At 37.4% G+C, this 27,670-nt stretch overlaps 1 protein-coding gene across 1 annotated transcript in view; it reads right to left on the bottom strand.

The window, feature by feature from the left end:
• Positions 1-27,670, bottom strand: part of LOC149572856 (Calcineurin-like metallo-phosphoesterase superfamily protein) — a 135,625-nt gene that overhangs the window by 92,026 nt on the left and 15,929 nt on the right. Inside the window, exons 3-5 of the mRNA XM_089813929.1 lie at positions 16,623-16,801; positions 1,949-2,093; positions 1,604-1,700 (exon numbers count right to left, since the gene is read on the bottom strand). Of these exons, the coding sequence (XP_089670055.1) occupies positions 1,604-1,700; positions 1,949-2,093; positions 16,623-16,801 (421 nt within the window). The remainder of the gene's footprint in view (positions 1-1,603; positions 1,701-1,948; positions 2,094-16,622; positions 16,802-27,670) is intronic.

Below are 27,670 nucleotides of genomic sequence, written 5' to 3'. Positions count from 1 at the left end.
TTTGAGAGACAGCCAATCAAGTACACACTTGGTGGATATATATATTGAAGAGAAAGTCGAGCACCAACCAGGGCTGCACCTTGAGTGGATGAGAGGCGCACCCTATACGCACCTGGGGCACACTAGGGTGCACCTGAGGCACGCCCTAGAAAAATCGAAGCCGCACCTTGGGTGCACCCAACCAGACCTAGGATGCAACAAAGGCACACCTTGGTTGCACCAAGGGTGCACGTGGGACACTAGAACAAAAACTGAGACTTAAAAAAAGAAAAATTAGGCTAGACATGGGCATAACTGAAGTGCACCTGAGTCACACCTTCGATGCACCTGTGGTGTGCTTTGGACATACCCATAGTGCACAAAGTTTGCAACATGGGTGCATCAGGGCTGCACCTTGCATGCACCTAGGGCACGTTGTGGTCACACATTGGGTGCACCCGAAGCACACCAGGGCTGCAGCTTGAGTGCATCCAAGGCAAACCTTGTATGAACCTGGAGCACACTTAGGGCAGACCTTCAGATCACAGTACACTCATATATCATAGCATCTGACCTCAGCAACATTGGAGGTGGCAACATCTTGTTGTCAGTGATATACATCTAGAGACAACAACAACTTGAGGTCTGCAATCACATATTGATATCGCCATTGATCTGTCATAATTATTGTGATTGCAGATAGTGTCATTTACCCTTGCATCAACATTGTGCAACACAGCTGTAATTGTGAATTATCAATATTTCTCCACTACTTCCAATGTGGAGCAGTCTGTAGTAGACCATATCACCATTGTAAGAAGCATTTTCAGATTTCTGAATGCAAATTAAAATCTCTGTTTGCTGGTCTTTCTCTGCATACTTGTCCATTTTGCTATTGGTTGATTGAGATATTTCAGTTTATCTATCACATGACTCCAAACAAATAGTTAAATTTAATCAGATTAGTGGACATGCCAATTGTTTAACAAAATACCTATATCGAATGAAGATAGTTTCAGCTGTTCATAAAAGATTCAAAAAAATGTATTGTTCTCTATTCTGACAAGTGTTTGACAAAGCATTTCAAAGTTTAAAACACTAGAAGTTGAAGAACTTGCGAGTCTCTAAAATTATTTGGTAGGGGTTCTTACAATATGAAAAAAAAATCTCACTGAATTCAAAGCCTTTTGCTGTTTGACAAAAGAATTTATATTTAATACATGCTTACTGCATGTAATGAATTTTGCTCCTTTTCAAAATATTTAGGATAAAGAACTGTTTCTGAGTCTTCACACAAGATGAGAACTCCAAGATCCTCTCCTTCAGTAACTAAAGCATTCAGAAATATTGCCAGGAAAAAGTGGCAAGCTGTTCCATCAATATAATTGGCTAATTGTTAGGATAATCTTCTGGTGACAAGAAACACATGTTCCTAAAGTTCATTTTTTCAGGATCCGTGAGTTTGGCCAGCATCGCTTAGTCTTGCTGCAAAATCAGTAAGAGCGAATCTCAAACTTTACTTTCATCTGAATCAACCAGATATTTGTCTTAAAATTGTTGTAACTGTGGTTTATTGTTGCACCTGCATTTGAAAAAACCGATGATATGAAGCACAAAGAATTACCATCAAGAGTCTGAGCATTGACGACAATGAATTCCACGCTCCCAATCTTCAAGCGATAATTAGTCTCTCCATACACTTTCTCAAATCGTTCAATAACCTGTTGAGTTGGAATACAGAACACAGGAGATCAAATTATATGACAATCTTATCCAGAAACAAATATAAACATGATAAACCAGATAATATCAACAAATTAAGAGTGCTCTCTCATATCTGTCATTCTTTGTAGTGCATGCAATCATATGATGAGAGATTCAAGCAAAATAAAAAGGTTATCTGCCATTGGAACGTATAAGAAGATCCTCAAGTTCAAAGTAGAAAAAGTTTGAATTCAAATAAACACACCTCTGGTTTGTAGGAATGAAACCCTGCATAACCAATATCATGGTTCCCTGAGAGATAGTGAACTGGAATTCCAGACAGTCTTGATTTTGAGCCTCTTTGAGTCTGATCAAACACATGTTCAAAACGTTCTGCTGATTCTTGCCATCTGCAAAATTAGAATAAAGTGGAATCAACAAAGAAATATGTTGAAACTATGACATAAATTTGGAAAGAGAACTTTAACTCCAATAGTCTTTCTTGTCCTTTCCTTCCATCATGACACGGAATGGTTGCATTAAACTTTTTAAGTAACTATCTTTTATTGAATCTGTCAAACCATTGCGAAATCTCCCGATCAAATAGTATTACATGAATAGATTACAAAGGTTAATAATTAATCTTAGGTGAGCATGTAGAATAGTTTGACACATTGATCTGGGTTAACACCTAATCAATTTAGTGTTATAATGAGAACATATTACACAAGTATTATTTTTTCTTCTTAAAAGTTAGACCACAATGTAGACATTCAAAAACTAGAAAATAAAAAGAGGTCTTGACAAGCAATAAAACATTCTAATATAAAGTGGTGCTAGAAAACTTCATATTACAACTGGGCTAACTGTTGCATGGGCTTGGGTACTTAGGGTATTGGTACTGGTACTGGTTTGGCTATTTTTCAAAATAGGGCACAGGGATACTTGGGTATGCCAAACATTTTTTTTTAATATAATTTAATATTTATAGAAAATCTGAAAATATGAGTCATGACAATGGTTTTTCAAAACAAGAATAGTGATAAAGTTTGCAGATGTAATGTATTGTTTTCAGTTTTCAGATTTGCAATATATTTGTATTACTAATATATAATAAATGTTTAGATGCATAACAGAGAAGGCAGACTTTAGACATAAACAAGAAGATCGCAACTCATATAACAATGACATGTTGCAAATGATAAACTTCTGACTTGAACAGTAATAGAGTTTATTGCTAATTAATATTTTATCAAAGTTTCAAATTATTAAGTATTGAATTAAGCTTGATAAATAACAATCTGATATGCAAACAACAAAGCAAAACAAAATCAAAAATCTTAATCAAGATCCTTAGCTTGATACTCTCCACTAAGTACTCGATACTTGGGGTACATTTACCGAGTACTCAAGTACTAGGGTACATGTCCCAAGGGTGTGGGTACACGTACCCATGCAACCTAGTTGGGCTTCCTCGCCTAAGGACAAGGACCAGAAAATCAATACCAAATATGATTGCTTATCCTAGTAAATCCCCATTGCTAAGTTTTTCCAAGTGATTTAATAGTCTCATGTACTGGTGCTCTTATCTTCCTGATAAGGAGTTGATTTTGCACACTACATACCGACTATTTAGCTCTTAAAATATCATTCTTAGATTCAGGAACATCAAGATTTGAAGAGAACAACTTAGATTCGATGGTTTGATCTGTTCTAGAGCATCAAATTTTTAATGTCTAAGTTGCAAATCAAGGAATGCATCTAGTGAAGAATGAGGAGGGCTTGTAACAACTAAAAACACATCTCTATATAATGGTGGCAGCTTGTAATGATTTAGGGGATTGTATAATCGCAATTGTGTGTTTTCTTTCAACAAATTTGCTATAACAGGGATTAGATGTAAGTGTTACAATTTCTAATCCATTTCAACTGCTTTGTAACAGTCTTTCCTCTTTTGCATATAAATTATTGTACTTCTAAGATGTATTATTATGCATGTCAGTCAAATGGAATGTAATCTCTAATTTTCATGTAAATAAAATCTAGCTCTATTGATATTATACTGGATAGCATCTCTTTCCTCTTTATTGTTCACGACTTTGTTGCCCAGTGGACTAGACACCAGTCCAAATTGGTTAAGGGTGAAAAGTTAAAACATTCATCATCTAAACAACCTCCACCTTTGATAGAAATAGGAGCAGATTACAAGTTAATTAGAATATGCATGTTCATGATTCAATGTTACAAATCAGAGAACAATCTCAATCAACCCAAATAGCAAATAATTGGAGAACCATGTTGTGCATGTCTACACCTTGCCATTTTGTATAAAATGTTAAGTGAAATTACCTGAAGGGATTAAAACGTTGGTTTAGGTGGATGTGTAACGTGTTATCAGTGATATAAAAGCTTTTAGATAGTTACTTTGTCTTGACCTGGTAACAAATATAGGTGTGCTCTAGATGAATGATGGAAACCCCTCCCTCCAAATTAGGTGGGTCATGTAGCTTCAGCCAGCTTTGTTAACACATCATTGTAAGTCACGAAGTCTGGAATATTTACATGTAATGATTGCTAAGCCTGTAATTAAAAAATTCAATGATTGGCACTAATACTAATTTGACGAATTTCTCTAGGAGGTAACCCATTAAGAGAAGCAGTTAGAACACTTCATTGGTGAGGCTGCCACCAAGGTTCAAAACCCTGCTGGGCTGTTGTACTCTTAGGCTTACACCTACGCTGGACCATTGTGCTCACAGGTTTGAATAACTAGAGTGTCTGGCATTCTTAAATATGACTGGCTCTTACCAATCAAAACCAAAAATTAACACAAAGTACATGGATTCCAACTAGGTGGGTGATCAAGACCATAAAAAGTACACATCTAACTCTACTTTCAATCAAGAGTCAAGTTCTATTGCTTACAAAATCACAATAGAAAGAACCTACCAATGTCATCGAACAACAATATAAGAGTGGAGTGATTGTCATCATGACACAATATGGAAGAATGGGGTGTTCGGAGAGTTTGGACTTCATAGACAACAAGCAGCATTATTTAGATGTGATAACCATGGGACTGTTCACTCAGAAACAAATACATTTTAAATGTTGAAATAAAGACATTGGTATCATCCTTGCCTATATTGATTGTTTGATTAATAAGGATACCTTTTAATTAGACTACTAGTAAAGGCCAAGAGGTAGACATCTTCATGAAGGCCCAAAGGCTAAGGTCATCAACTCCAAAGACATGTTACAATCAAGGAAGTTGAACACGGGATATTAGATTTTTTTGACTTCCTTTGATTCATAATATGCAGCATGTGGTTTATACATTTGGTGGTTTGGCTTAATGTTAGTCACAAGTTGATACACTCTCTGAAAAAATAATCAAGAAACTTGGAAAGAAAACACAAAACAACAAGAAGAAATATTTTGGATAGCCTCCAAAATTGAGTGTTTTACACTCTTCATTTTCATGGTTGAAAGGATGTAAACAAATCCTTACAGTAGCATTCAAAAAAGGAAGAATTCTCCCTTCACATCAGTGCAAAGGAAAGGGGGTGATTACAAAAATCCCATTGAGATAATACTTTGACATAAGTTTATTGAAACATTATCATCTAGTTCATTTTTTGCTCTGAGCTTGTCATGTCCCCTTCCTTAAGTTGAAACCCAGAACCCAGCCTATCCTATTCTTTCATACCAATGGGCTAAGGCTGTTTGCAAGGGATGATAATAAGGGAGGGAGCATAAAACATTTATTTAATTATTCAACATCCCCCTTGTTTTGAAGCTTTACAATTAAGGGTCACTTCCAACATGAACTAGTGGACGTTACTCTTGGTTGGTGGTTACGGCACACTTGGCAGATATCAACATTTTCGTTTTGGGCATGATTCCTCTAGTACGCTTGCGGCAACATCATATTTTCAGGATTCTAGGGTTTCTCTAGTTGTAACGCTCTAACAAACTCAACTTAAGCAGAGATTGGGGATGGCACGGGTATTGAGAAAGTTGAAGAAAAGACCAAAGCGTAACATTTTTGTTGTTAGCATATTACAGTTGAGAGTCTAGAGGACGAAACCCCTTGGAGACTCATCCACATGATTAGTTGTTTTGCAGAGAAAGCTGACTGGAGAGTATCATTGAGTGGTCAATTGTTTGATAGGTTGAATGTGTCATGAACTACACATATATGAGGCAGCATTGTGAAATTTTTGTACTGAGAACTGAAGTTCTATGAACTAAGACAAGCATAGCAAATCGAATTGGAGTGAACGAGATCGTGTCTTGTGCCGTTTGGAGCTGATCACACCTTAATCGACATGATAACTCTAAACTGAAGGAACATCATCAACTGTAGTGAAACATTGTCAAGTCACAATCAATATCAAGGCAGCTTAATGTTTGAGAATCCTACCATTGGTGCATGAGATAACGACTGATCTCTAGGTGAAACTCGAGTCGCTCAGCGCTATTGTTGTATGTCAATTCTTCTCCATTGTTATCGAATTGGATAATATATTTAAGTTTGCATGTTGCATAAGATGTTATTTTGGTAGTTGTATGTTTTCCATGCACCATATCGTCTTATTGTGTTGGAGATGTTAACATAATGTTATGAAGCATTCCTTGCTTAACGAAACTTCTGAATTTCAAATATCAATAGTTCCTACTATAAACTATGTTGGTTTTCTTCCAAGAAAACAGTGATATTAGAGTGTCCTCATTAAATCGGAGGAGCTTCATTTGTTAAAACTGTTGGCATAATAGTCAAAAGTTTGAAGGACTTACTGGTGACAGTACCGGTGTGACCACTTATGATCTAGTTGTCATTGAAGTCAAGGTAAAAGATAGAACATAGACCGGTATGAAGTCATGACCAGTGAAGCTTTGTGTGCACTTGAGTGCGACTCCGGTTCACAGGTGTGACCAAAGAAATAAGGACAAGCCAAACTGAGGTTGTAAAAAGATCAATCATTCTTACATAAAATCATGCTAAGTACATATAGTTATGAAGCTTATGAAGGTTTTTGTTAAGCAAGCAAACAGGTTGGTGTGACTGGGTGACACGAATAAAGGTTGAGCCACACCACTTGGATGAAGTGCAAAGGCAAGATACGCGTAACTGTCATGTCACAACGCAGGCAGATCACACTTTAACATTGCATTTAATGGAATTGGTACTGTCACATCGAGGACAAAGGAAAGAATTTTAATTTGAATTCTTCCCAACAGAACAAGCTATCAAAGTTATAGAACATTCATGACTTTTGTTCGTACAAGGTACATCTGACAAGAACAATGCAAGATAGTGACAGGAGTTCAAGCAAGATAGGAGAGAATTAGCGTTTACAATAGAGCGCGTCAAGTGCATATAAAAGACTTCCATTTTGGAAGAACAACAAGATTGCAGATTAAAAAGCAAAAGTGCCAAAGAGGTGAGCTAACTGTAATCTCAAGAGAAGAAGGTTGATGTAGAAGAGTTAAGAACAAAGTACGAACAGATAGTGTGTTGACAAGAGCCAGTATGACACGTAACACATTGACAGAGTCTGAGTTGCAGAGCTAAGAGAAAGCAGAGCAAGTTGCAAACAGGTACAAGGAGCATTAAAGTGATCTATATTAAGCTAAGTACAATAGCTATTTTGTTTAGATCAATCTTTCTGTTGTTCTATAACCACTACAATAGCAATCCCATTAAGGGTGGACTTTAACTCATTCTTTGTACTAAATCTCCTAACACAGTGACACATTGGTTTGTGTTCCAAAGTCCTTTAACTAGGCTGCTCTTAACCGAGCAAGACTTTCAGAAGTCTGTACTAAATCCCTTAACCGAATGGCACTTGATAGCATCTTTCTAATCTTTTAATAGAGATAAGTTGTTGACAGGGCATAGTTTAGGAGAGTGCAAACTTTGTGAGGATCGTCTCACACACCATGGTTTCCCCCTAGCTAGGTTTTCAAGAGATATATACCTATGTTATGTGATGTTGTCTTTGTCTTAATTGTTTTTGCTTAATCCTTACCAGTTAAGTTATAGTCATCAGGAATAGCAAACCGGTGTAAATAGAAGAAAAGGGAAAGAATTTCAATTATCAAGAATACACTGATTAACCCCCTTCTCACTATATTAACCAGTGTGTGGACCAACAAAAACAAGAGCAGGAATTAAAGGAAAATACGGTCCTTGAACAGTCATCAAATTTCAGCCTATCTAACCACTAAGAGGGAAGTTATAGTGGTATAAGAGCAACGAACCTGTTACCTAGTGGGTGATTGTTTTGAAAGCATTAGTATAACAGGAAACCACAAAGAGTTTGGAGACCCCCACCAATACCAAAAGATAGGAAAGCATCCGAGATTGTAGAATTTCCATCAATGGTTGAGAAGGTTGCAAATCAGGCTAAGAAAGCAAACAAAGAAGTGAGGGAAACATTTGAGAGCTCTTATAGAAGGACAAAACCATGTTGTTGATGTATTGCAGCAGCTTACGAAAGCAATACAGCAAATGAATATCGGGCCAAGAAGAATCCAAAGTGGTCACAGTGAAGGTGATAGTGCAGATGAAACACCATGAGGTGTGAGAGCACCCACTCCGACCATAGACAAATTCTTGATGCCCGTGTTTGTTGAACATAATGAGGAAGTTGAGATTGTCAATGCAGGTGCAACAATGGCTATTCTAGGGGATGTCATGGCTATGCACACTGAATGGAATTTATTACCTGATAATGTTAGGGCAGATTCGAGCTTTATTGTGTAGATGGAGCAGCAAAGGGAGATGGTAAGAGCTAGATAGGATAAAAGGCCAAGAGGCCCAAACAGGGATTTGAAGCACACTATGAAAAAACTAACCTTACCAGTATTTGATGGCAGTAGAAAAACTACAGCTAGGGCCTGGATACATTTCTCACATTAAAACCCATGACTGAAACTGAGGCAATTAAGTTTTCTAATATGCACTTGGACAGGACAGCTTACAATTGGTGGCATCATTGCCTTGTTACCCAAGATCATGGCATGATTAATTCGTACAAAGAATTTAGCAGCAAACTGATAGCTAGATTTGCTACGAAGGACATAGAAGTTTATTAGAGAGAGTTAGCCCAGCTTAAGCATATTGGAGCTTTAGACACTTAGCTTGACAAGCTTCAATGAATATCTATTATGGTTCCTGACATGTCTGACAATAGGAAGGTGATGTTGTTTGTGGAGGGATTAAGTGAGAGGTTCAAAGGATTTGTTGAAGTGATGAACCCGATACTCTCCATGATGACGTCGAGATAGCACTTGATTTAGATAGTTCATCATCAGCAGCTCAACCTCCTAAAAAGTCTTTTAAGGGGCCAAAGACACTACCTAAAGCAGGTTTTGAGTCCAAGAACGAGCTAAGGAAAAACATGTGCTTTTCATGCAAAGAACCTTGGACACCAGATCATAGATGCCTTAGAAAAGATAACATTCACTATATTGAGGTAGTTTTAGATGATGAAAATGAAGGCAACAAATCTTATGGGAGTGATGAAGAAGACAATCACGAGCAGCCCCAAGTGGAGAGGATTGAGGTAGCCTCCTATGGTTGCCAACCTCTTAGAAGTACCTATACGAAGGACATAGAAGTTTATTATAGAGAGTCAGCCCAGCTTAAGCATATTGAAGCTTTGGACACTTTGCTTGACAAGCTTTAGTGAATATCTATTATGGTTCTTGACATGTCTGAAAATAGGAAGGTGATGCTGTTTGTGGAGGGATTGAGTGAGAGGTTCAAACAATTTGTTAAAGTGATGGACCCAATACTCTCCAAGATGATGTCAAGATGGCACTTGATTTAGATAGTTTGTCATCAGCAGCTCAACCTCCTAAAAAGCCTTTTACGGGCCAAAGACCAATCTAAAATCTTCAAATTAGAACAAGGCTACTCTAATAAAGCAAGTTTTGAGTCTAGGAATAAGCTAAGAAGGAAAAACATGTGCTTTACATGCAAAAAAACTTGGACACCAGACCATAGGTGCCTTAGAAAAGATAAGATTCACTACATTGAGGTAGTTTTAGATGATGAACATGAAGGCAACAAATCTTATGGGAGCGATGAAGGCAGCAATCACGAGCAGCCCCAAGTGGAGAGGATTGAGGTAGCCTCCTATGGTTGCCACCCTCTTGGAAGTACCTATAGGCATTCCTATCCGCTTGAAGGAAATAGTAAAAGAGCAACAAATGGTTTTCTTGGTGGATACGAGGGCTACACATAATTTCATTAGTGCCTCCATAGCAGCAAAAAGGAAGTTACAAGTGAATATAGTTCCACATTTTGATGTTACGGTTGTTGGTGGAGATCTACTTAATTGTTCCAAGATGGTTTCTTCGCTTGCGATTCAGTTGGGTAGTTACACACTGACTGTAGATTTTTATGTGATTTAGGAAGGATAGATGCTATTTTGAGACTAGAATGGATCCAGACTCTTGGATGGTACGTCGTCAATCATGATCAAAAGAAGATTGAGTTTATGAGGGTAGAACAGTAGATCATACTTAGAGCTATGACTGATAGAGGTCCCAGGATTGTTTGAGCTCATAGGATGGAGTCCATATTGAGACATGATGATACATAGTGGGCAGCACATTGCTTCATCTCCACTAAATCTGTTTTGGATTTAGGACAGCAACATCACATTCATATTCAGTCAATGTTAGACAAGCACAAAGGGGTTTTCGGTAATATTCCTCCAGGCATACCTCTTGACTATGGGTTTGAGCATGTGATAGAGTTGGACGCAGGAGTGAAGTCATTCATTGCTACACCTTATCACCACCCTAGGTATTATAAGCAGGCGATTGAGAGGACCATTAAGAGAGTTACTATACAAGGGGCCCATTACTTCATTAGTAGTCCTGGTCAAAAAGAAGGATGGGACTCTATGGATGTGTATTGATTACAGGGCCCTAAAAAAGAGAACTATCAAGAATAGGTATCCCATTCCCCGCATAAGATGAATTGTTGGATGAGTTACATGGGGTTGTCTACTTTTCGATGATTGATTTTCATTCAAGATATCATTAGATTCGGGTCCATGAGGAGGATGTGCATAAGAAAACTTTTAGGTGTCACTATCGACACTAAGTTTTTGGTGATACCTTTTGGACTCACCAATGCACCTGCTACGTTCAGTCATGTATGAACCACATATTTAATAAACAATTGTGAAAGTTTGTGCTAATTTTCTTTGATGATATTCTGATTTTCAATAGAACTTGGGCAGAACACTTATAGCATTTGAATGAGGTTTTGAGTATCATATAGAAACATTCATTGTTTGTTGATGAATCCAAAAGCGAGTTTAGTGACAGAGATCTTGTACCTTGGGCATGTTAGTGGAGCTAATAGGGTCAAGGTTCATCAAGAAAAGATACAAGCTATATTGGATTGGCCGCCACAGATGAATGTTTCAAATTTGAGAGGATTCCTTGGGTTGTGTCCCTACCATAAAAGATTTGTAAAGGGGTTTTCCCAACTTGCACTGCCACTTACTGATCTTACAAAAAAGGGTGCTTTTAGGTGGTTAGAGGGTGCGGAGGTAACATTTGACAACATCAAGAAGGTGATGAGTACGTGCCCAGTGTTAGCATTACCAGATTTCACTAGGTTGTTTGTTTTGGAGTGTGATGCCTCTAGTGATGGGATAGGAGCAATGCTCATGTAGGATAAGCACCCTATTGCCTATGAGAGTAGGAAGTTGAAAGATCAGGAGAAATTATATTCTACCTATGATAAGGAGATGTTAGCCATCATGCAGACTCTAGTTAAGTTCAAACAGTATTTGGTGGGCGGATGTTTTTTGGTCAAGACAAATTGTAAAACTTTGTGTTTCTTCTTGGCATAGAAGGAATTAAATGAGAGAGGCAAAAGTGGATCAGCTAAGATTGGATATATGACTTTGACATTGAATATGTCAAGGGGAAGAATAATGTAGTAGATGATGCACTTTCCAAAAGACCAACTAGTGCTACTTATTGTGCTATGTCAGAGATTTCAGTTGATTGATAGTCTCAACTTTTAGTTGAGTATTCCAAGAACACATTTGCATGCGAGGTCATGGACGGACATGTCCAGGATAATAGATACAGGATTATTGATGATGTCATCCATTACAAAAAAATAATTAATTGAGTTCAAGAATCCAAACTTAAAGAGCAGATTTTGTAGGCAGCGCATGATAATCCAACAATAAGTCATCCCAAGTACTTAAAGACTTACAGACAAATCAGAGAGAAGTTCTCCTGGAAGGGATTCAAGGATGACGTGCGTTAGTATGTTAGAGCATGTTTGACTTATTAGTAGAACAAGTTTGCGCATGTGTATCCCTCTGGTCTATTGCAGCCCTTACCGACTCCTCAGCATAACTAGGAGAGTATATCCATGGACTTCATCACAAGGCTCTTGAAGGTGCACCATAGGGACAACATATTTGTAGTGGTGGACAGATTTACGAAATGTGTTTACTTTGTCATGGTAGTTGATTGGACAGCCTCCCAGATAGTGGCATTGTTTTTTAAGGAGGTTTTCAAATTACATGGTTTACCTAAGACCATTGTCAATGACAAAGAATAAGTTTCTTAACATATTTTGGTAGGAGCTATTCAGATTAGCTAGGACTCAGCTGAACCCTAGCACTAGTTGCCATCCTCAAACGGATGGTCAGACATAAATAGTAAATAAATGGATGGAAGGATGTCTCTGCGACTATATTTCAGGACAGCAGCATGCTTGGGTCAAATGGTTGTACTTGGGCGACTATTGTTACAACTCGACATGTCACATGTCCATTGGCATGTCCCCTTTTAGAGCATTATATGGTTATGATCCCTTGTCCTTAGTGGATTTAACCTTGACAAATAACCGAACTCCATTTGCAAAAGATTGGTTGCAGGAGCAACAGGATATCCTTGCAGCTCTTAGAGAGAATATGCAGCAAGCTCAAAACCAATAGAAGATTTATGCAAATCAACACAGGACAGAGAGATCTTTTGAGGTATGAGATATAATATTTCTACGACTCCGGGCCTATAGACAAAGCTCATTTAAGAAGAGTGCTTCAAAGAAGCTCGGACCCAAATTTTATGGTCTCTACACTATGTCGAGGAGGATTGGGGAGGTAGCCTATGAGTTGGAGCTGCTAGAGGATAGTCGTATTCGTAATGTTTTCCACATCGTTCAAGCTTCAAAGAGACTCTTGGTCAGCATGATATAGGCTCACTTAGATTACCCCCTCTTGACGGGGAAGGGAAATTGGAATTTGTGCATACCAAGGTGTAAGAGGTAAGGGAGAGACAACTATGGAACATGACTATAAGGAAATATCTAGTTAGATGGAAGAATTCGCCCATGGAAGATGTGACATGGGAGAGTGAGCAAGTTCTTCAACACTCAGCACCTTGATTGCTTAAGGGCAAGTGATCCCGAGAAAAGAGGATTGTCATGTCCCCTTCTTAAGTTGAAAGCTAGAACCCGCCTATCCAATTCCTTCATCCCGATGGGAAAAGGTTGCTCGCAAGGGATGAAGTTAGGAGAGGAACATAAAACATTAATTAATTATTCAACATCCCAATTGTTTCAAAGCTTTACAATTAAGGGTCACTTCCAACGTGAACTAGTGGACGTTACTCTTGGCTAGTGGTTATGGCACACTTGGAAGATATCTTTATTTCCTTTCTAAGTGTGATTCCTCTTCTACGCTGGTGGCAGCATCATATCATTGGGATTCTATCGTTACTGTAGTTGTAGCGCTCTAACAGGCTCGATTTAAGCAAAGACTACGGATGGCATGGGTATCGAAAAAGTTGAAAGAAAGACCAGAGCGTACATTTTTGCTGCTAGCATATTACAGCTGAGAGTCTAGAGGACAAAACCCCTTGAAGACTCATCCACATGATGCTTAATCGTGTTTTGCAGAGAAAGTTGACTGGAGAGTGATAGACCCTAGAAAAGTTTCTTGCCTAAAAGGTATATGTTTGATACATTTTTGCTATTTCGGAGGAGGGAAACTAAGAAGTCAGAGAAAAGGCAAAAATCAATGTTCCGGAAAGCTTGAAATACACTACATGCGAAAGCGTGACTTCGAACGACAACTTTTCAAAGGTCTCTAAAATCGCAATTTCGGAAAATATTTTCAAGACACCTTGCAAGATTCCGAAAATTTGCAATTTCGGATATGCAAAAAGGAAAAAATCACTTTTGGGGATTTTAAAAGGCTGAACGATTAATTTGATTACTTAAAGTATGAAATAAATTATGCTGAAAAGTGACTGCTTATGCAAAATGTCAAGAGTTGTAGATAAAAAGTAAAAGATGAATAAAGGTGAAATAAAATAACATGCATTCAAGAGTAACATGGATAAGTAATATGTGTCACCCAGGTGGAAGAATGTTAGACAAGAACATAAATAAAATGATGGGCATAAATAATGCACTATACAGCATCACAAAAGGTATTTACATCAATTTTGGATCATTTATCCATTATATACCCCATAAGTAGCCTTAAATTACCTCTAATATGCCTAAATAACTTGTAAAATTTTAATTAATGGCATAAACTAAGGCAATTGCGGGATTTGAAATTATTTATTTAAATAGGCGGTGTCTTTTCACACTAGAGGGGTGTGAAATCCATTCAACCACACACACACACATGTGTGTGTGTGTGTGTGTGTGTTTGTGTGTGTGATGTAAAATGTAAAGGGAGTAATATTTCAGATTTTAATAAGATACAATACAATATGTTACTTTACATTATGAAGTAAATTTTATTTCTATGCAATTAATTGCTTGAATATGCAACTAAACTACTCTATTGTATTTCCTTATCAATGAAGCTAATACAATGATACTTTCCTTATATCTCTTTTGGCATATGGTTTTCTAATTACTCATGTTCTTCATTGTCCCTTTGGATCTATTCTATTGTTCAATGTATTAAAGTAATGCATGATTTTGATTATCAGATATTCTCATACTGTGCGTTATGGTATCTATCTAATTGGTCTCCTTTGGTTGGGGTTAAATTCATTTAGTCCAATAGTTGATTGAGTGCACACTATCTCTGAGGGTTTGATGATAAAATTATGTGGGGGTTGATTCTATTTGCCCAATTGGATTAAGGACTGGTCTTTGCATACTTCTTGTAAGTTGATATATACAGTTGTAGATCAGTGAAATTTTTATTCACAAGTATTGCATAGTTCATCTTTAATATTTTATACACACTCAAAACATTAACACATTTTATTTCTCCTTGAGAAGATGCTTACCAACTCAAGAGAATCATTCATAAAGTCTACATTAGCAAGCCTTAACTCATTTCAAGGTTTAAGATAAAGGTACACCCGCCTAGGGCCGCAGAGCCTGAAGTGTGGAGATTGAATTATTGAGTTTCAGTCTCTGACGTTGACCAAGATTGTGTTGTGATTCCCAGCATCAAGTGGGCAAGACTCATAGGAATTCAACCAACAATTTTGGAAACCAACAGAGAGTATCCTTGGAGAGGGCAATTGTTTGACAAGTTGAATATGTCATGAACTACACATATCTGAGGCAGCATTGTGGAACTTCTGTACTGAGAACTGAAGGTCCGTAAACGAAGACAAGCATAGTGAATTGAACTTGAGTGAACAAGCTGGTGTCTTGTGCCGTTTGGCTGATAATGCTTTGATCGACATGATAACTCTATGTTGAAGGAACATCATCTACTGCAGTGAACCACTGTCAAGTCACAATTTATATCAAAGCAGCTTAACATTTCTGAGATTCCTATGGTTGGTGCGTGAGACTGCAAATCATCTCTGGGTGAAACTCTAAGCACTTAGCACTATTGCTGTATGTCAATTCTTCTCCATTCTTATCGAGCTCGATAATATATAAGTCTGCATGTTGCATAAGATGTTATTTTGGTAGTTGCATATTTTCTGTATACCATATCGTCTTATTGTGCTGGAGATGTAAATGTAATATTATGAACCATTCCTTGCTTAACGGAACTTGTGAATTTCAAATATCAATAGTTCCTGCTATAAACTCTGTTAGTTTTCTTCCAAGCTACAAACAATTTCGTTTGCAAAAAAAAGTGTTATCAGTGTCCTAATTAAATCAGAAGAGCATTATTTGTTAAAACAAGAGAGGATATTAAAGAAAAATCTGATCCTTGAACAGTGAACAAATTTCAGCTTATCTAACCGCTAAAAGGGAAGCTACAGAGCTCATCATGGTTAAGTTTTCTTTTTGTTTCCTTTCTATCTGGTTGAGAGGTAGAATCAATAGAGTCAGATTTTAACTTCAATTCCCCTTGTTCCTCCAAGGATCTTGACACTTCCAATATCCACAGTTTTATGAATCAAGCAAAGAATTTAAGATAAACCAACATTACTTTCATTTTGATTAGTTCGTGATTCTTCTAAAGTTCATGATATTACAGTTGGCATGAGAGAAAATTAGCATTTTAGATAAGTTTCATGGGTTTTAAATGAATATTCACGACAGCAAAACCTTATGTATTGCCATCTGATATTCACAGTTTCAAGAATGTGATAAAAAAGAAAAATTTAGTTCCTATCATGAATCCATTTATATATGAAGATTATGATATAATATTTTAACTAGACCTGAAACAAACAAAATCTATTGAAACTTGACACTACTAGAAAAGGCCTTTACTGTTTACATGCAGATCAAAAAGATAAAGGCACACTAACTGCGAGGAATACACATAAAAATTAAAAGAAAGCAGTCTGCAATTATCACTAGAACATTAATACCCATGAAATGAAAACTAAATTCTTTTGATAGCATTTCCAGTAAGGTAACTACATAATAATACAGTGAGTAATATCAAATAAAATCAATGTCACAAGAATAAATGTAGAGGCTTCTCTTTTCTCACTCCTTGTCTGAAAGATAAGGTCCACCGTCGAAAAGATCTCCTAAAAATATAATCTCATCTGGCTCAAAAGATAGTAAAGAGGTACGGAACGAGCGTCGCATGTAAATATCAGTGAAAAACTGTATAGCTTTAACTGCAAATGATCCGGGAGTAAGTCCATGAGACGTATGGTCTGTAAGCTGTCATAAATCATCAATAATGATTCAGTGTCATAAAGTGAAAGTCTTGGTGAACAGGAAGCATTATTCAAATGGAAAAAAAAAAAATTGTATAATATAATCTAATATGATAATGAAGGGCAAAAAAGCACAGCAAAATACATATGTTATTGATAATACACCAGAAAAGTTTGGCAGCCCATGAAGCAATTTGAGGACAACAATGCAAAGAGTACAAGTGTATATTTTTCCAAAAATATGCCAAACCGAGCAATAAAGATCGACAGACACCGTGGCTAGGGGTACACCATGAAGTGATTTCAGCACAACAATGCAAAGAATACAGGTGTATAGTTTGTCAAAAAAGTATGCCAAACCGAACAATAAAGATTGAAAGACACCATGGCTAGGGGTGCACCCCTTGGATAAACTAAGAATCGCTAATATAATAGTTGAGGCAAACCACTAGATATATGTTGTGAGGTTTTCACATCATTGCCCCAAAAAATTTTGAGGACCCCCTTTTTCAGGCAAAGCATTTTCACGGTGTTGAAAATTTTTCGGTTGCCTTCACAAGATTTGGAGTTGTCCAGAGGTTTTCAAATTGATGATTTTTACACCTTGGACGCCTTCGGGCCAGGAAGGGATTTGGTTTGTTTTCATTTGGTGCGAAACTTGATTTTTCCGGAACATGTAATTTTATCCTTAGGCCAAACAAAATTCAACAACATTTCTTCAGTCGTTAAAACAATATCTGGCAGGACAAATTTGCAAATTTTGGACTTAGATGGATTTTTGAAAATTTGATATAATTGTATAAGCTTGAGCATTTTCAAAATGAATTTGTTAGATTTAGTCATTTTGGAAAATCTTGAATTTTTCGGTGAAAAGGAAATTTTTTGATAATGAAATTGGATTTAGAGATTGAATTTCAACTGCCTAGAAAAGGATTTATTTTGTTAAAAATTTGAAATCGTATTGCAAGATTAAAATTGGATTGAATTGCAAAATCTCATTAAATTGGTTGAAATTTTGCCTAGAGAATTTTAGAAGTGCTAAAGGAAATTGGTAATTTGGAATTGAAAATTGATTTTGGCTTGCTAGATTTGATTTTAACGATATTTTAATTACCAAAGCATTGTTAAATGAAAATTTTGACATCTCCTAGGCTTACCTTGTTTCTATTTTGCAAATTCAGATCAAAATGGCAATTAAATGGATCAATTTCACTATAGGGCTAAGTCAATTTAACGTTTCATTTAAATATGGACCATTAATTAAGGGACTAACTTTGTTTTCCCTCCAGGCAGGTCACGCCACTTGGACAGACAAAAAAGTTTGGTATAAGAGGGGCTTCCCCCCTCTTATTTCCTCATTAATTATTTCTACCTCCTCTTGCAAGTTGGATCGATTTTCTTCTAGGGAGTGAATTTCCAGCTAGGGCAATTTTTGGGGCCTGATTTTTTCCTCCTTTGGCAGCGATTTTTTCCTCCTTGGTTGGGTGATTTCTGCCCTAGGGCGATTTGGAGGAGCAAATCTGAATTTTGGCAAGTTGGCCGATTTCTGCCCTAGTTTGAATTTGTGAAAGAAAGTCTGATTTTTTCCTCCTTGGCAGTGGTTTCTTCCTCCAGCTATGGCGATTTTATTTGGTGAAGAGGCAAAGCGATTTAAGGTTTGAATTTTGGCAATTTTTGATGAATTTGGAGAACCAAAATTCTGATTTAGACCAGATTTTCCTGCCCTAGGGCAGTGATTTCCTTCATTTTGGGCGACTTTGGCAAGAAGATCAAAATTTAGTGGCATGAGCAGATTTTGCAAGCAATTCATTTGCTAGGGAATCATATTTTGGAGGAGGATTGAAATTTTTGAGATCTGATCTGAATTTGAAGAGGCCCGATTATTAGTAGAAAGTAGATTTAAGGTAAGATTTTCGTTCATTTTTAGGGGTGAAGATTGGTTTTAAAGGCAGATTTTATTCCTTGTTCTTGCTTGGTTCGTTTTTCTTATTTTCTTCTTGCACTTCTCATCCACCACTTCCTCATTTCCATTGATAGGTTGAAGTTGGGAGATATAAGTGTAGATTTCATGATAGGACACTTGGAGAGGCAGAAATAAGCTAAACCACCCTTGGATTGAAGTTTGGAGATTGATAAGTGTAGTCCATCCTAAGGTAATGAAGAGGCAGAAATAAGTGGTAGTCCTATCCCTAAGAAAGAAGTTTAGAGATTGATAAGTGTAGAGATAGGACTTGGAGAGGTAGAAATAAGCTAGATTTCATCGATAGAAAAAAGGTTGGAGTAGATTTAAGGTAAGATTTTTGTTCATTTTTAAGGGTGAAGATTGGTTTTAAAGGTGTATTTTATTCCTTGTTCTTGTTTGGTTCATTTCCCTTATCTTCTTCTTGCACTTTTCATCCACCACTTCCTCATTTCTATTGATAGGCTAAAGTTGGGAGATATAAGTGTAGATTTCATGATAGGACACTTGGAGAGGCAGAAATAAGCTAGACCACCCTAGGATTGAAGTTCGGAGATTGATAAGTGTAGTCCATCCTAAGGTAATGAAGAGGCAGAAATAAGCGGTAGTCCTATCCCTAGGGAAGAAGTTTAGAGATTGATAAGTGTAGAGATAGGACTTGGAGAAGCAGAAATAAGCTAGATTCCATCGATAGAAAGAAGGTTGGAGATTGATAAGTGCAGTCCATATCATTTAGAACGAAGGTGCAGAAATAAGTGTTTAGGATGGTAGATGTTAGTACAAGCAAGAACCCAAAGGGAATGAATACCAAAAAAGACAAGAAAGACATGATGCCTAAGATCACCTTCTTTTTGAAAGTGAGGCAAATAAATGATACCAATATCGGCACGGTGAACATGGTACAATTGAAGGATAGATTGAAGGATGAACAATCCCCCATGGCAAAGAAGATCTACAAAAGCGGAACTGTATACGCGGCAACTTTCCCTCCTACCTTGCCTTGTCTAGAATTGGTAATGGAGTGTGCATCCCGGTTTGATATTGTGACCAAGTCCATCATTTTTTGATGAAAGGAAGAGAGTGTTGGCTAACATCAATGGACAAGTGGTCGAAGAAGTATTCAATATTCCCCAGCATAAAGGCATGATAGTCGTAATGATAGATCAAACAACCAAGTTCTTTTAGGATAATCAAGAGGTCTACTTCATTCATCTAAAGTGGAATTGATTACATGAAGGCAAGAAGGGAGTTACCAAGTCGTCAAAGCTCATCAAGTCAGATTTCGAATCAGAGTGTGGCGAACTTATTGTGCTTCTCAGTCGAATCATGGGTGTGAATCAAGGTATGCAATTCGAGAATTGGACGTACTACTTTATTGATGAAATTGAAAATGAAATAGAAAATTTGATTGGACTAGAATTATAAGTGAAAATTTAGAGTTGCAACTAAGGACAATACAAATTCAAAAGCAATTCTATATGGGATCCTATCTTTTCTATCCAATTGCGAGACTATATGAAAATCTTGGACTTAAGGCCTTAGGAGTGATTGGCAATGGGTCGGGGCAATGTTTGGTTCATGAGTGCTATCCACAGCTTCATTTGCACAACACCAAAGATTATAAGGTGTTTTATGACGCTTTGCCATGAAGACGGTAAGGATTTTACATGGGACACCTGCTAGGAGGCTCTCAACAGAAGCAGAAGTAAAAGTTAAGAAGCATGGGAGTTGGTTCATCCAATTTCCGCAATTAACATATATTAGAATAGCAGGAAGTACAGTTTGCCCCAAGAGACTACCAAGGTACCCACCTGACAACATAGTTTTGATGGAGTTGGCTAGGCAACTTGAGCATTATGACAAGATGATGAAACTTAAGGATGAGATAGGGATGATCTTCTCATTTGGAATAGGCAATGATACTTGCCCCAATCGTATCGCTTTTGCAGCTGCAGAGGAGTTAGAACGGTATCATCTAGGATGGCATAGGGAAAGACGAGTATTCGATCCTAATGGTCTTATCAAGGCATCTCACAAAAACGTATTCAAACATATTCCTACTATAGAAGAGTTTTGGGCTAATTTATAGAATGACTTTCACGTGAGGAAGCTAGCTTTCTCAAGATTGTCAGTGGGCATGATGAGGGCAATCAGATGGAGAGGCCTTGATATTCCCGATCAATTAGAAGATGATGAAAATGTGCTAGGAGAGGATTATGATATAGTGGATGGAACGGAATTGGGTCCAATGGATTGGGAAGATCATCAAGATCCTTCCTTAAAGGCAGTTACAAGGACAGTTGATCTACACACTAAGTCATCGTACAACGAGAAGTTAAGGCAATTATGAAGTCGGAAGGCAAACCTTACTTATGAGATGATGAAACTGGAGGAAGGTCCAGCGGAGTCAATCAGATAGAAAGGTGAAGGCAGTAGCCAGCAACAAAGAGTAGTTAAGAGCAAGAAGAGAAATTTGGAGGTTCAGAAAAGTAAAGAACATCACGAACCTCCAACAAAGAGACAAAATGCATCACCATCAAGGGAGAGCATAATTGAGACTACAAGCCAAGAGATAATACAAGTAGACAAAGTGTTGCGGTAGAGGTTAGCTCTGATTCGAAATCAAGCAGTTCCAGTAACAGTACCGAGGAATCTCCTCTCTCAAAGAGCCAACATGGAGATGATATGACAGTCACTAGTGAAGAAAAGGATAGGCCAATTGATATTGAGGAAGTAAGCCAATCGCCTAAGGCTGTTGGTGATGCTTTGCTAGTTGAACCGGATCCAAATTTGGGGAGATGCACTGCACCACTATGGTTAAGGCAAATGCTTATGCCAAGAGGCAAAGTGGTGATTGTCCGAACAATTGAAGATATTTAAGGGTTAGTGGAAAAGGAAGATAGCGAGAAACAACAACAAATTGCAAAAATGGTGGCAAAGGTAATCAAGAATGATGATGAGGGTCACTGAAAAGTTCAAATTGCTATACCAAAGGTTAGCAAGGTAGTGGATGAGATTGTAGCCCAGCAATATGAGATAGCAGAGCATAACTTGGGAAGAATCGCAGATGACATGGAGCGTGAGGAGATCTAGGAAGGCGTGGTTTCAATTAGAGAAAGATTGAGGAAGGCAAACGAAAGGATTGTAAAGTTGGAGGCCGAAAACAAGTATTTGAGAAATTGCTAGCCTATCCAACAGTTGCATCAGGTAACCCTTCCGAAAGACAGCGGGAGCAACATAGAAGAGATATCGGCTCAGCTACGCAAAGTCAAAGATTGGACTAGTGATATAATTCAAGATGGGTGAAATTTCTTGCCTTCCTTTATCTCGACATTCAGGTCATTGGTGGCTATTAGAGACAAATTCGTAGCATTTGAAGGGGAATGGAAGGATTTCCTTCCAGTCAAGGACTTAGCCATTCCTAGGCTGTAGGCATTTATTGAGCTACCAAAGAGATATTTGGAGAGAACTAAGTTGGTAGATGGAGGAATGAGTATGGTGGAGTCTTGGTTTGTTGCCTTGACTGTCAGATTGAGGATACTTGAAGAGATACAAGATGAGATTGCACAGCATAGCTCAGACGTTAACACTTCCATTTCAACCATGATGGGCAATGTTGGGGCTACACTTGATTTTGAAGATATCAAAAAGGAGAACATCAATGAGACAGAGTTTGGATCAAGATTGGATGAGTTGGGGAAGGTTGTCATCAAGAAGAAGCATTTGGGCACCCTTGCCTCTCTCAATGTCATTATTGGATATGCAAGAGAATATGAGAAGGATCATGAGAAGACACTGCAAGCAGTGAGCAACATGATGAATTCAGCTAAGCTCAAGATGAAGCACACACCTTGCCCTCCCATGAAGGAAGTCAACGATAGGCCAGCCAAGTTCATTGCCTTGGCTAAAAAGATGAAAGAAAAGGGTAGAATTATATTAGAGGATCATTTGATGTAACCCCAAGTGGCAAATTCTGCTTTCTTCTTGGGTAGGATAGGTGTCTGATTCTAACTGACTACCACTTTGGTGCCTTCTCATTGGTTGCCACTTTTCCTTTTTTCATTGGTCCATTGATGAGGTGGCGTCTTCTCATTGGCCAATGGGATGGCAACCCTAATTAGGGTTTCTGGGATCTAATATGGATCATTGATTTTGCCTCTTAATCTCTATCGTTGGTTGTAATTTCGGCCCCTATATAAAGGCCATTTGCTCTCATTTGTAAAGGGTTGAAGAAAATTGTTGCTTAAGATAATACCAAAATTGCTTCTCTTATCATTGTTGTGACTTGCATGGTGATAAGAACACTTGGTGTTATTGCACGGTTTCTACTTCCAATGGTTTTAGAAAATTGTTTCTTAAGATAATACCAAAACTGCTTCTCTTATCATTGTTGTGACTTGCATGGTGATAAGAACACTTGGTGTCATTGCATGGTTTCTACTTCCAATAGTTAGAGTTAAATTTCATTGAAGTTGTTAAAGTAGATTTTATTTCAAGAAAGTTGTTAAGCAAGAGTAAGAGTAGAAGAATAATTGTATGGTGATATTAGTGGATGTTTGATAGGGATCTATAGATTAGGCCGCTAGCATCCTAGCGGCTTGTTAGAAAGCTTTGCATGGTAATCTAGTCTTTTTCCCCTGAATCATTGCATTTATGGATTTATAGATGTAGAGCCGCTGGTAATCTTTCATCAAATTTGAATCCCCGTCCATTTGCTAATCTTTTCATTAATAGGAGTGGAGGTAAAGCAGCAAGTCGTTCAGTAGTTGGAGTTCATTCAAGAAGAAAGTTAGAAAGGTAAGTCATTTGAACACGCACCCTCCATCATCACCATCAACATCATTTGGCACTAGTATACATTGCAAAGCTAGATTTCATCATCACAGCAAAAGTCCAACATCTTTGAAGGACTAACGTAAGCCTGCCTACGTGATTAACCAGCAAATCACAATAATATAACTGAGTTAGTAACCACACATGTAAGGAACATTGGAGTTTTTCTCATGTCATTCATGAGTATTTACTTTGCAAGAGAGGGTTGAGTGTTTGATATTACGTATCAAGTATTCAATTCCTATATGTTATGTAGTGGTACAAAACTGACATCAACAATATAATGAGCCAACCGACTACAAAAACTCTAATATCAACTGATATAAACAAACATAAATGACAAAGAACTATGTCAGAAATAACCACCAAAATTCCATCTAGTATACTCATCGCTAGTGTGGTTATAGAGATTTACAATCATGGATTTGTCAAGATGGGGCCAAATCTCAAGAAAAGTATGCAAGAACTAGGCTTGGAAATGAAATTCCTGTTACTTTAGTGTACGTAAGCATTCGATTAGGAGACTCAGGCAAACTGAATGATGTATACAATCATCCATTTACAAGGTGACCTAAACTGCATGAAATGTCTACCATCAATGAAGTGGGCCATGCTACACTTCCCTCTAGTCGTTTGTAATCCTATTCAAGTCTCTCAAACACCTTCCATAACTTTTAACAGCCTCATTGGCTTTCTTCATGTTCTTTTTTCAGCTTCGAGTTTTGCATCAAAATCAAACTTGTAAAAGAAAAATCTAGGATTCCAGATTTAATTTGTCTTTTCCAAGCCTTCAAATATTTTTCATTTTTATGCCATTCTTGAACAATTGTTTGTTGCAAGCCTACATTCAGATCCAATCACTTAGCATCTTGTCTCCAATCAGTCATACTTGCTGCATGTTGGCTCATTTTTTGTGCCATTTGACATTCCACCTATGCTACCTTGGTATTCAAATGTACATTTCTATCCTATAAATGATTCAGCTTCCTTTCCAATGCCTATACTTTCTGCACCAACTTGAATTCATTGGCTGCCAACAGTATGGCTACTTCTCTCTCTGCTGTCAATTTCTCAGCAGAACTATTGTGGAATATCAGTAAACTTTCTGCAACTTGGCTGATATAAACTAGCTTTGGGACTTTATTGGCCAAGCTGGTCCACAACTTTTGACATGTGGACACTCTGTATGCTCTCATGTTATTTTTAATTCTTATATATTTTCCCATGCATTAGTATCCCACTTCCTATTCTTGGGCCTGTATTTCTTTTGGAAATTCTCAACCCAGATAGGTCTGAAGAAGTCATTAAATTTATTTATCATTTTAATGTATAAGTGTGTTTCTGCCAACATATAGTGTCTACGCAACTGTGTGTGCCTGCCACTTGTGCAGAGACAGGAAGCTCAATTTCCCTTTCCCACAGTCCCGTCAAACCGTTCCTGTTTTGCTCCACCTACATACCCACATCTTAGTCTGTCATGATGACAGTGGAAGAAGGCACTTGTACTACTTGTAACATCAAGTAATACTATTAATAACGGATCATAATTCCAAAACTCAGCAATTCTCACCTGACTCGTGAGTTTTCCTAGAGAGTGAGTTGCTAGGACTTCCAAGTCTGGTCCTGTCAGAGATCCTGCAAGTTTCAGACACAGACTTGGTAAGTATAAAGTACAAAGTAGAATTTTCAGTATTGAACTCAGCTGCTGAAGGAAAACAGTGACAGCAGTTTAAAAACCATTTCTTCATTTTTTGTCTCCAGTAGATGCAAACTGAGCAATGCAGACAGCTCGTTGGGCGATTGGAGGTCCAATTTGACAATTGAGTTAACAATTAGAGTATTCTGCAAAGATGTTTACTTTCATTTCTTTTCATTTTTCCCCTTTTTCAAAATTTGAAATACTGAAGTTGAAATTTTGTTATGCTGTCGAAATTTTCAACAGTCCACAGTCCCTGCTGCATTTTTTTTTTAACTGGTCCAATGTTTTTTCTTTCTTTTATTAAAATTTCATTTTCATCTAGATAAAAACTGAGCTATGGTGCTATTTTTTTCTGTTTTTCCGATGTCCAGATTCTAGTGTGCAATCAGCAATGGCAATGCAAGTTGGCGGTAAGGACCCTGAATGGAAGCTTGATGCAAGAGGTCTGGTAACCTGATATTTCACAAGTTCAGTATTCAAGTGTGTATCAACTAAATAAAATTTTGCCTTGCTTGAATTGATAACAAACATACCCAGTTGTATACTGAAGTGCAAGAAGTGAGATAATAAATGAATGCCCTACTTTTAAATTAAGAAAATAAGAAAAAAGAATAGAAAAGGACAAGGAAAGCTGTGGCATTGGTGATGAATTCTGCATTCCTCTATCAAGGATAGTTAAAGACATCTACATCTCCACCATATTTCTGCATTCTTGCAATATTCTGAGCGAAAAAAGTTTTCTTAAAGATGTCAATGAAACTAAGAGAAACAACCGAAGGCAAATGTGGTATTTGCCATTCATTGTCAAAAATGACCCATGTCATGGCATTTTAAGAACATGTTTTTGGCAAAAAAAACGTCCCTCTATTCGAGCAAAAACAACTTGTGTATTGGGGGTTTTAGAGCACATTTTTGGCATATCCATGAAAAAACACCCAGTCATTTCTCATTAATGTCCATCGCTTGCAAAGTTGAAGGAGTCAATATAGTTGTTTATGGATTCGAATTTGGAGAACTTTTCTTCAAACCTATCAATCCTCCACATTTGGCTCTTTGATCACCAAGTAAGTTGAAGTTTTCAATTCCTTTCTATTTCATTGCATCTTTTCATTCATCCTTGTACATTTGTCCCAAGATGCGCCATGAAAAGTGTGATTTTCCTTGAAAATAACATGAGAACTTCCATTTTTGAGTGTTTAGAATTTATCACCAAGTAGGTTGAAGTTTTCAATTCCTTTCTATTTCATTGCATATTTTCATTCATCCTTGTACATTTGTCCCAAGATGTGCCATGAAAAGTGCAATTTTTCTTAAAAAGAACATGAGAACTTCCATTTTCAAGTGTTTAGAATTTCCCCAAATTCTAAAATCGAATTTGCATAAGAGAGCATCTTTGTTTTTGTCATATTTAAGTCAAAGACCAAAGGTATGTTTTTGTTTTGTGTTTAGTTTGTTGGTTGTTTGCTTGCTGTTTTGTTCTTCTTCTTTGTGAAGAAGTTGCAAGTTCTTGCCCAAGAACGTGAGATCATTTCCCTTCATTCCATTTTCCATCTTTTCGTGCAAGTCCATCATTTCAGTTCACATCCATCATCACATGCCATAGCACATTGCATCTCATTCTCCATATGCATTTACATGTAATCTCATCCCCCATCTACACTTACATGTAATCTCATTCTTCATTCTCATTTACATGCACTTGCATCCTCTGAACCTAATTGCATGCTTGCATAAAAACAACGATTACATGTAAATTACTTTACATGTGATTGCATCTAGAGAACCAACTTGGCTAAAGGTCACTCTTTAAAAGCCAAAAGTCATCATTTGCACGCATTCCCATGTGCCTAGACTTCATTCCTCATAGCATCTAGATAAGGACTCGTCCTTTTCTCACATACGTTCCATTTCTCTAAATCTCGTTTCAGCCCTTTGCATATCGCTTTCCATTTTCAAAGCCATTGCATAATACCTTTGAATCCGCACTCCGAGCATATTGTTCCTCATAGATCCATTTTTGTTGGTCAAGAATCAACATCTTTATGGAATCAATATCCTCTAATGATGTGTTCACATTTTGGAATTTTCTTGTTGCAGCACTAGATATGCCCTCATCTATGAAATCCAAAGGAAAGATGAAGTAGCAATTTGACAAAGAGTTAGCTCATGTGACTGCACCTTAGGTTTCATCACCTCTAGATAATGTTTCTGACACAAAGATTGGGTACGTTGATATGGCTTATTTCATACAAAGGGTCAAAGCTCCTTCAAATCAAGAAATGAGACACATCAAGAAAAGTAATATTCATTTGGTGTCTACTTTCCCTATGGCTGCCTTGGAACCAGAATTTGTCATAGGATGTGCACAGCATTTCAGTCCA

Source organism: Cupressus sempervirens, chromosome 2 (genome assembly GCF_028749045.1).
Source record: "Cupressus sempervirens isolate cs-2001-9-10 chromosome 2, ASM2874904v1, whole genome shotgun sequence".
Lineage (NCBI taxonomy): Eukaryota > Viridiplantae > Streptophyta > Pinopsida > Cupressales > Cupressaceae > Cupressus > Cupressus sempervirens.
Note: the sequence above shows the minus strand (reverse complement) of the source record. Positions and strands in the feature narration are given on the sequence as shown.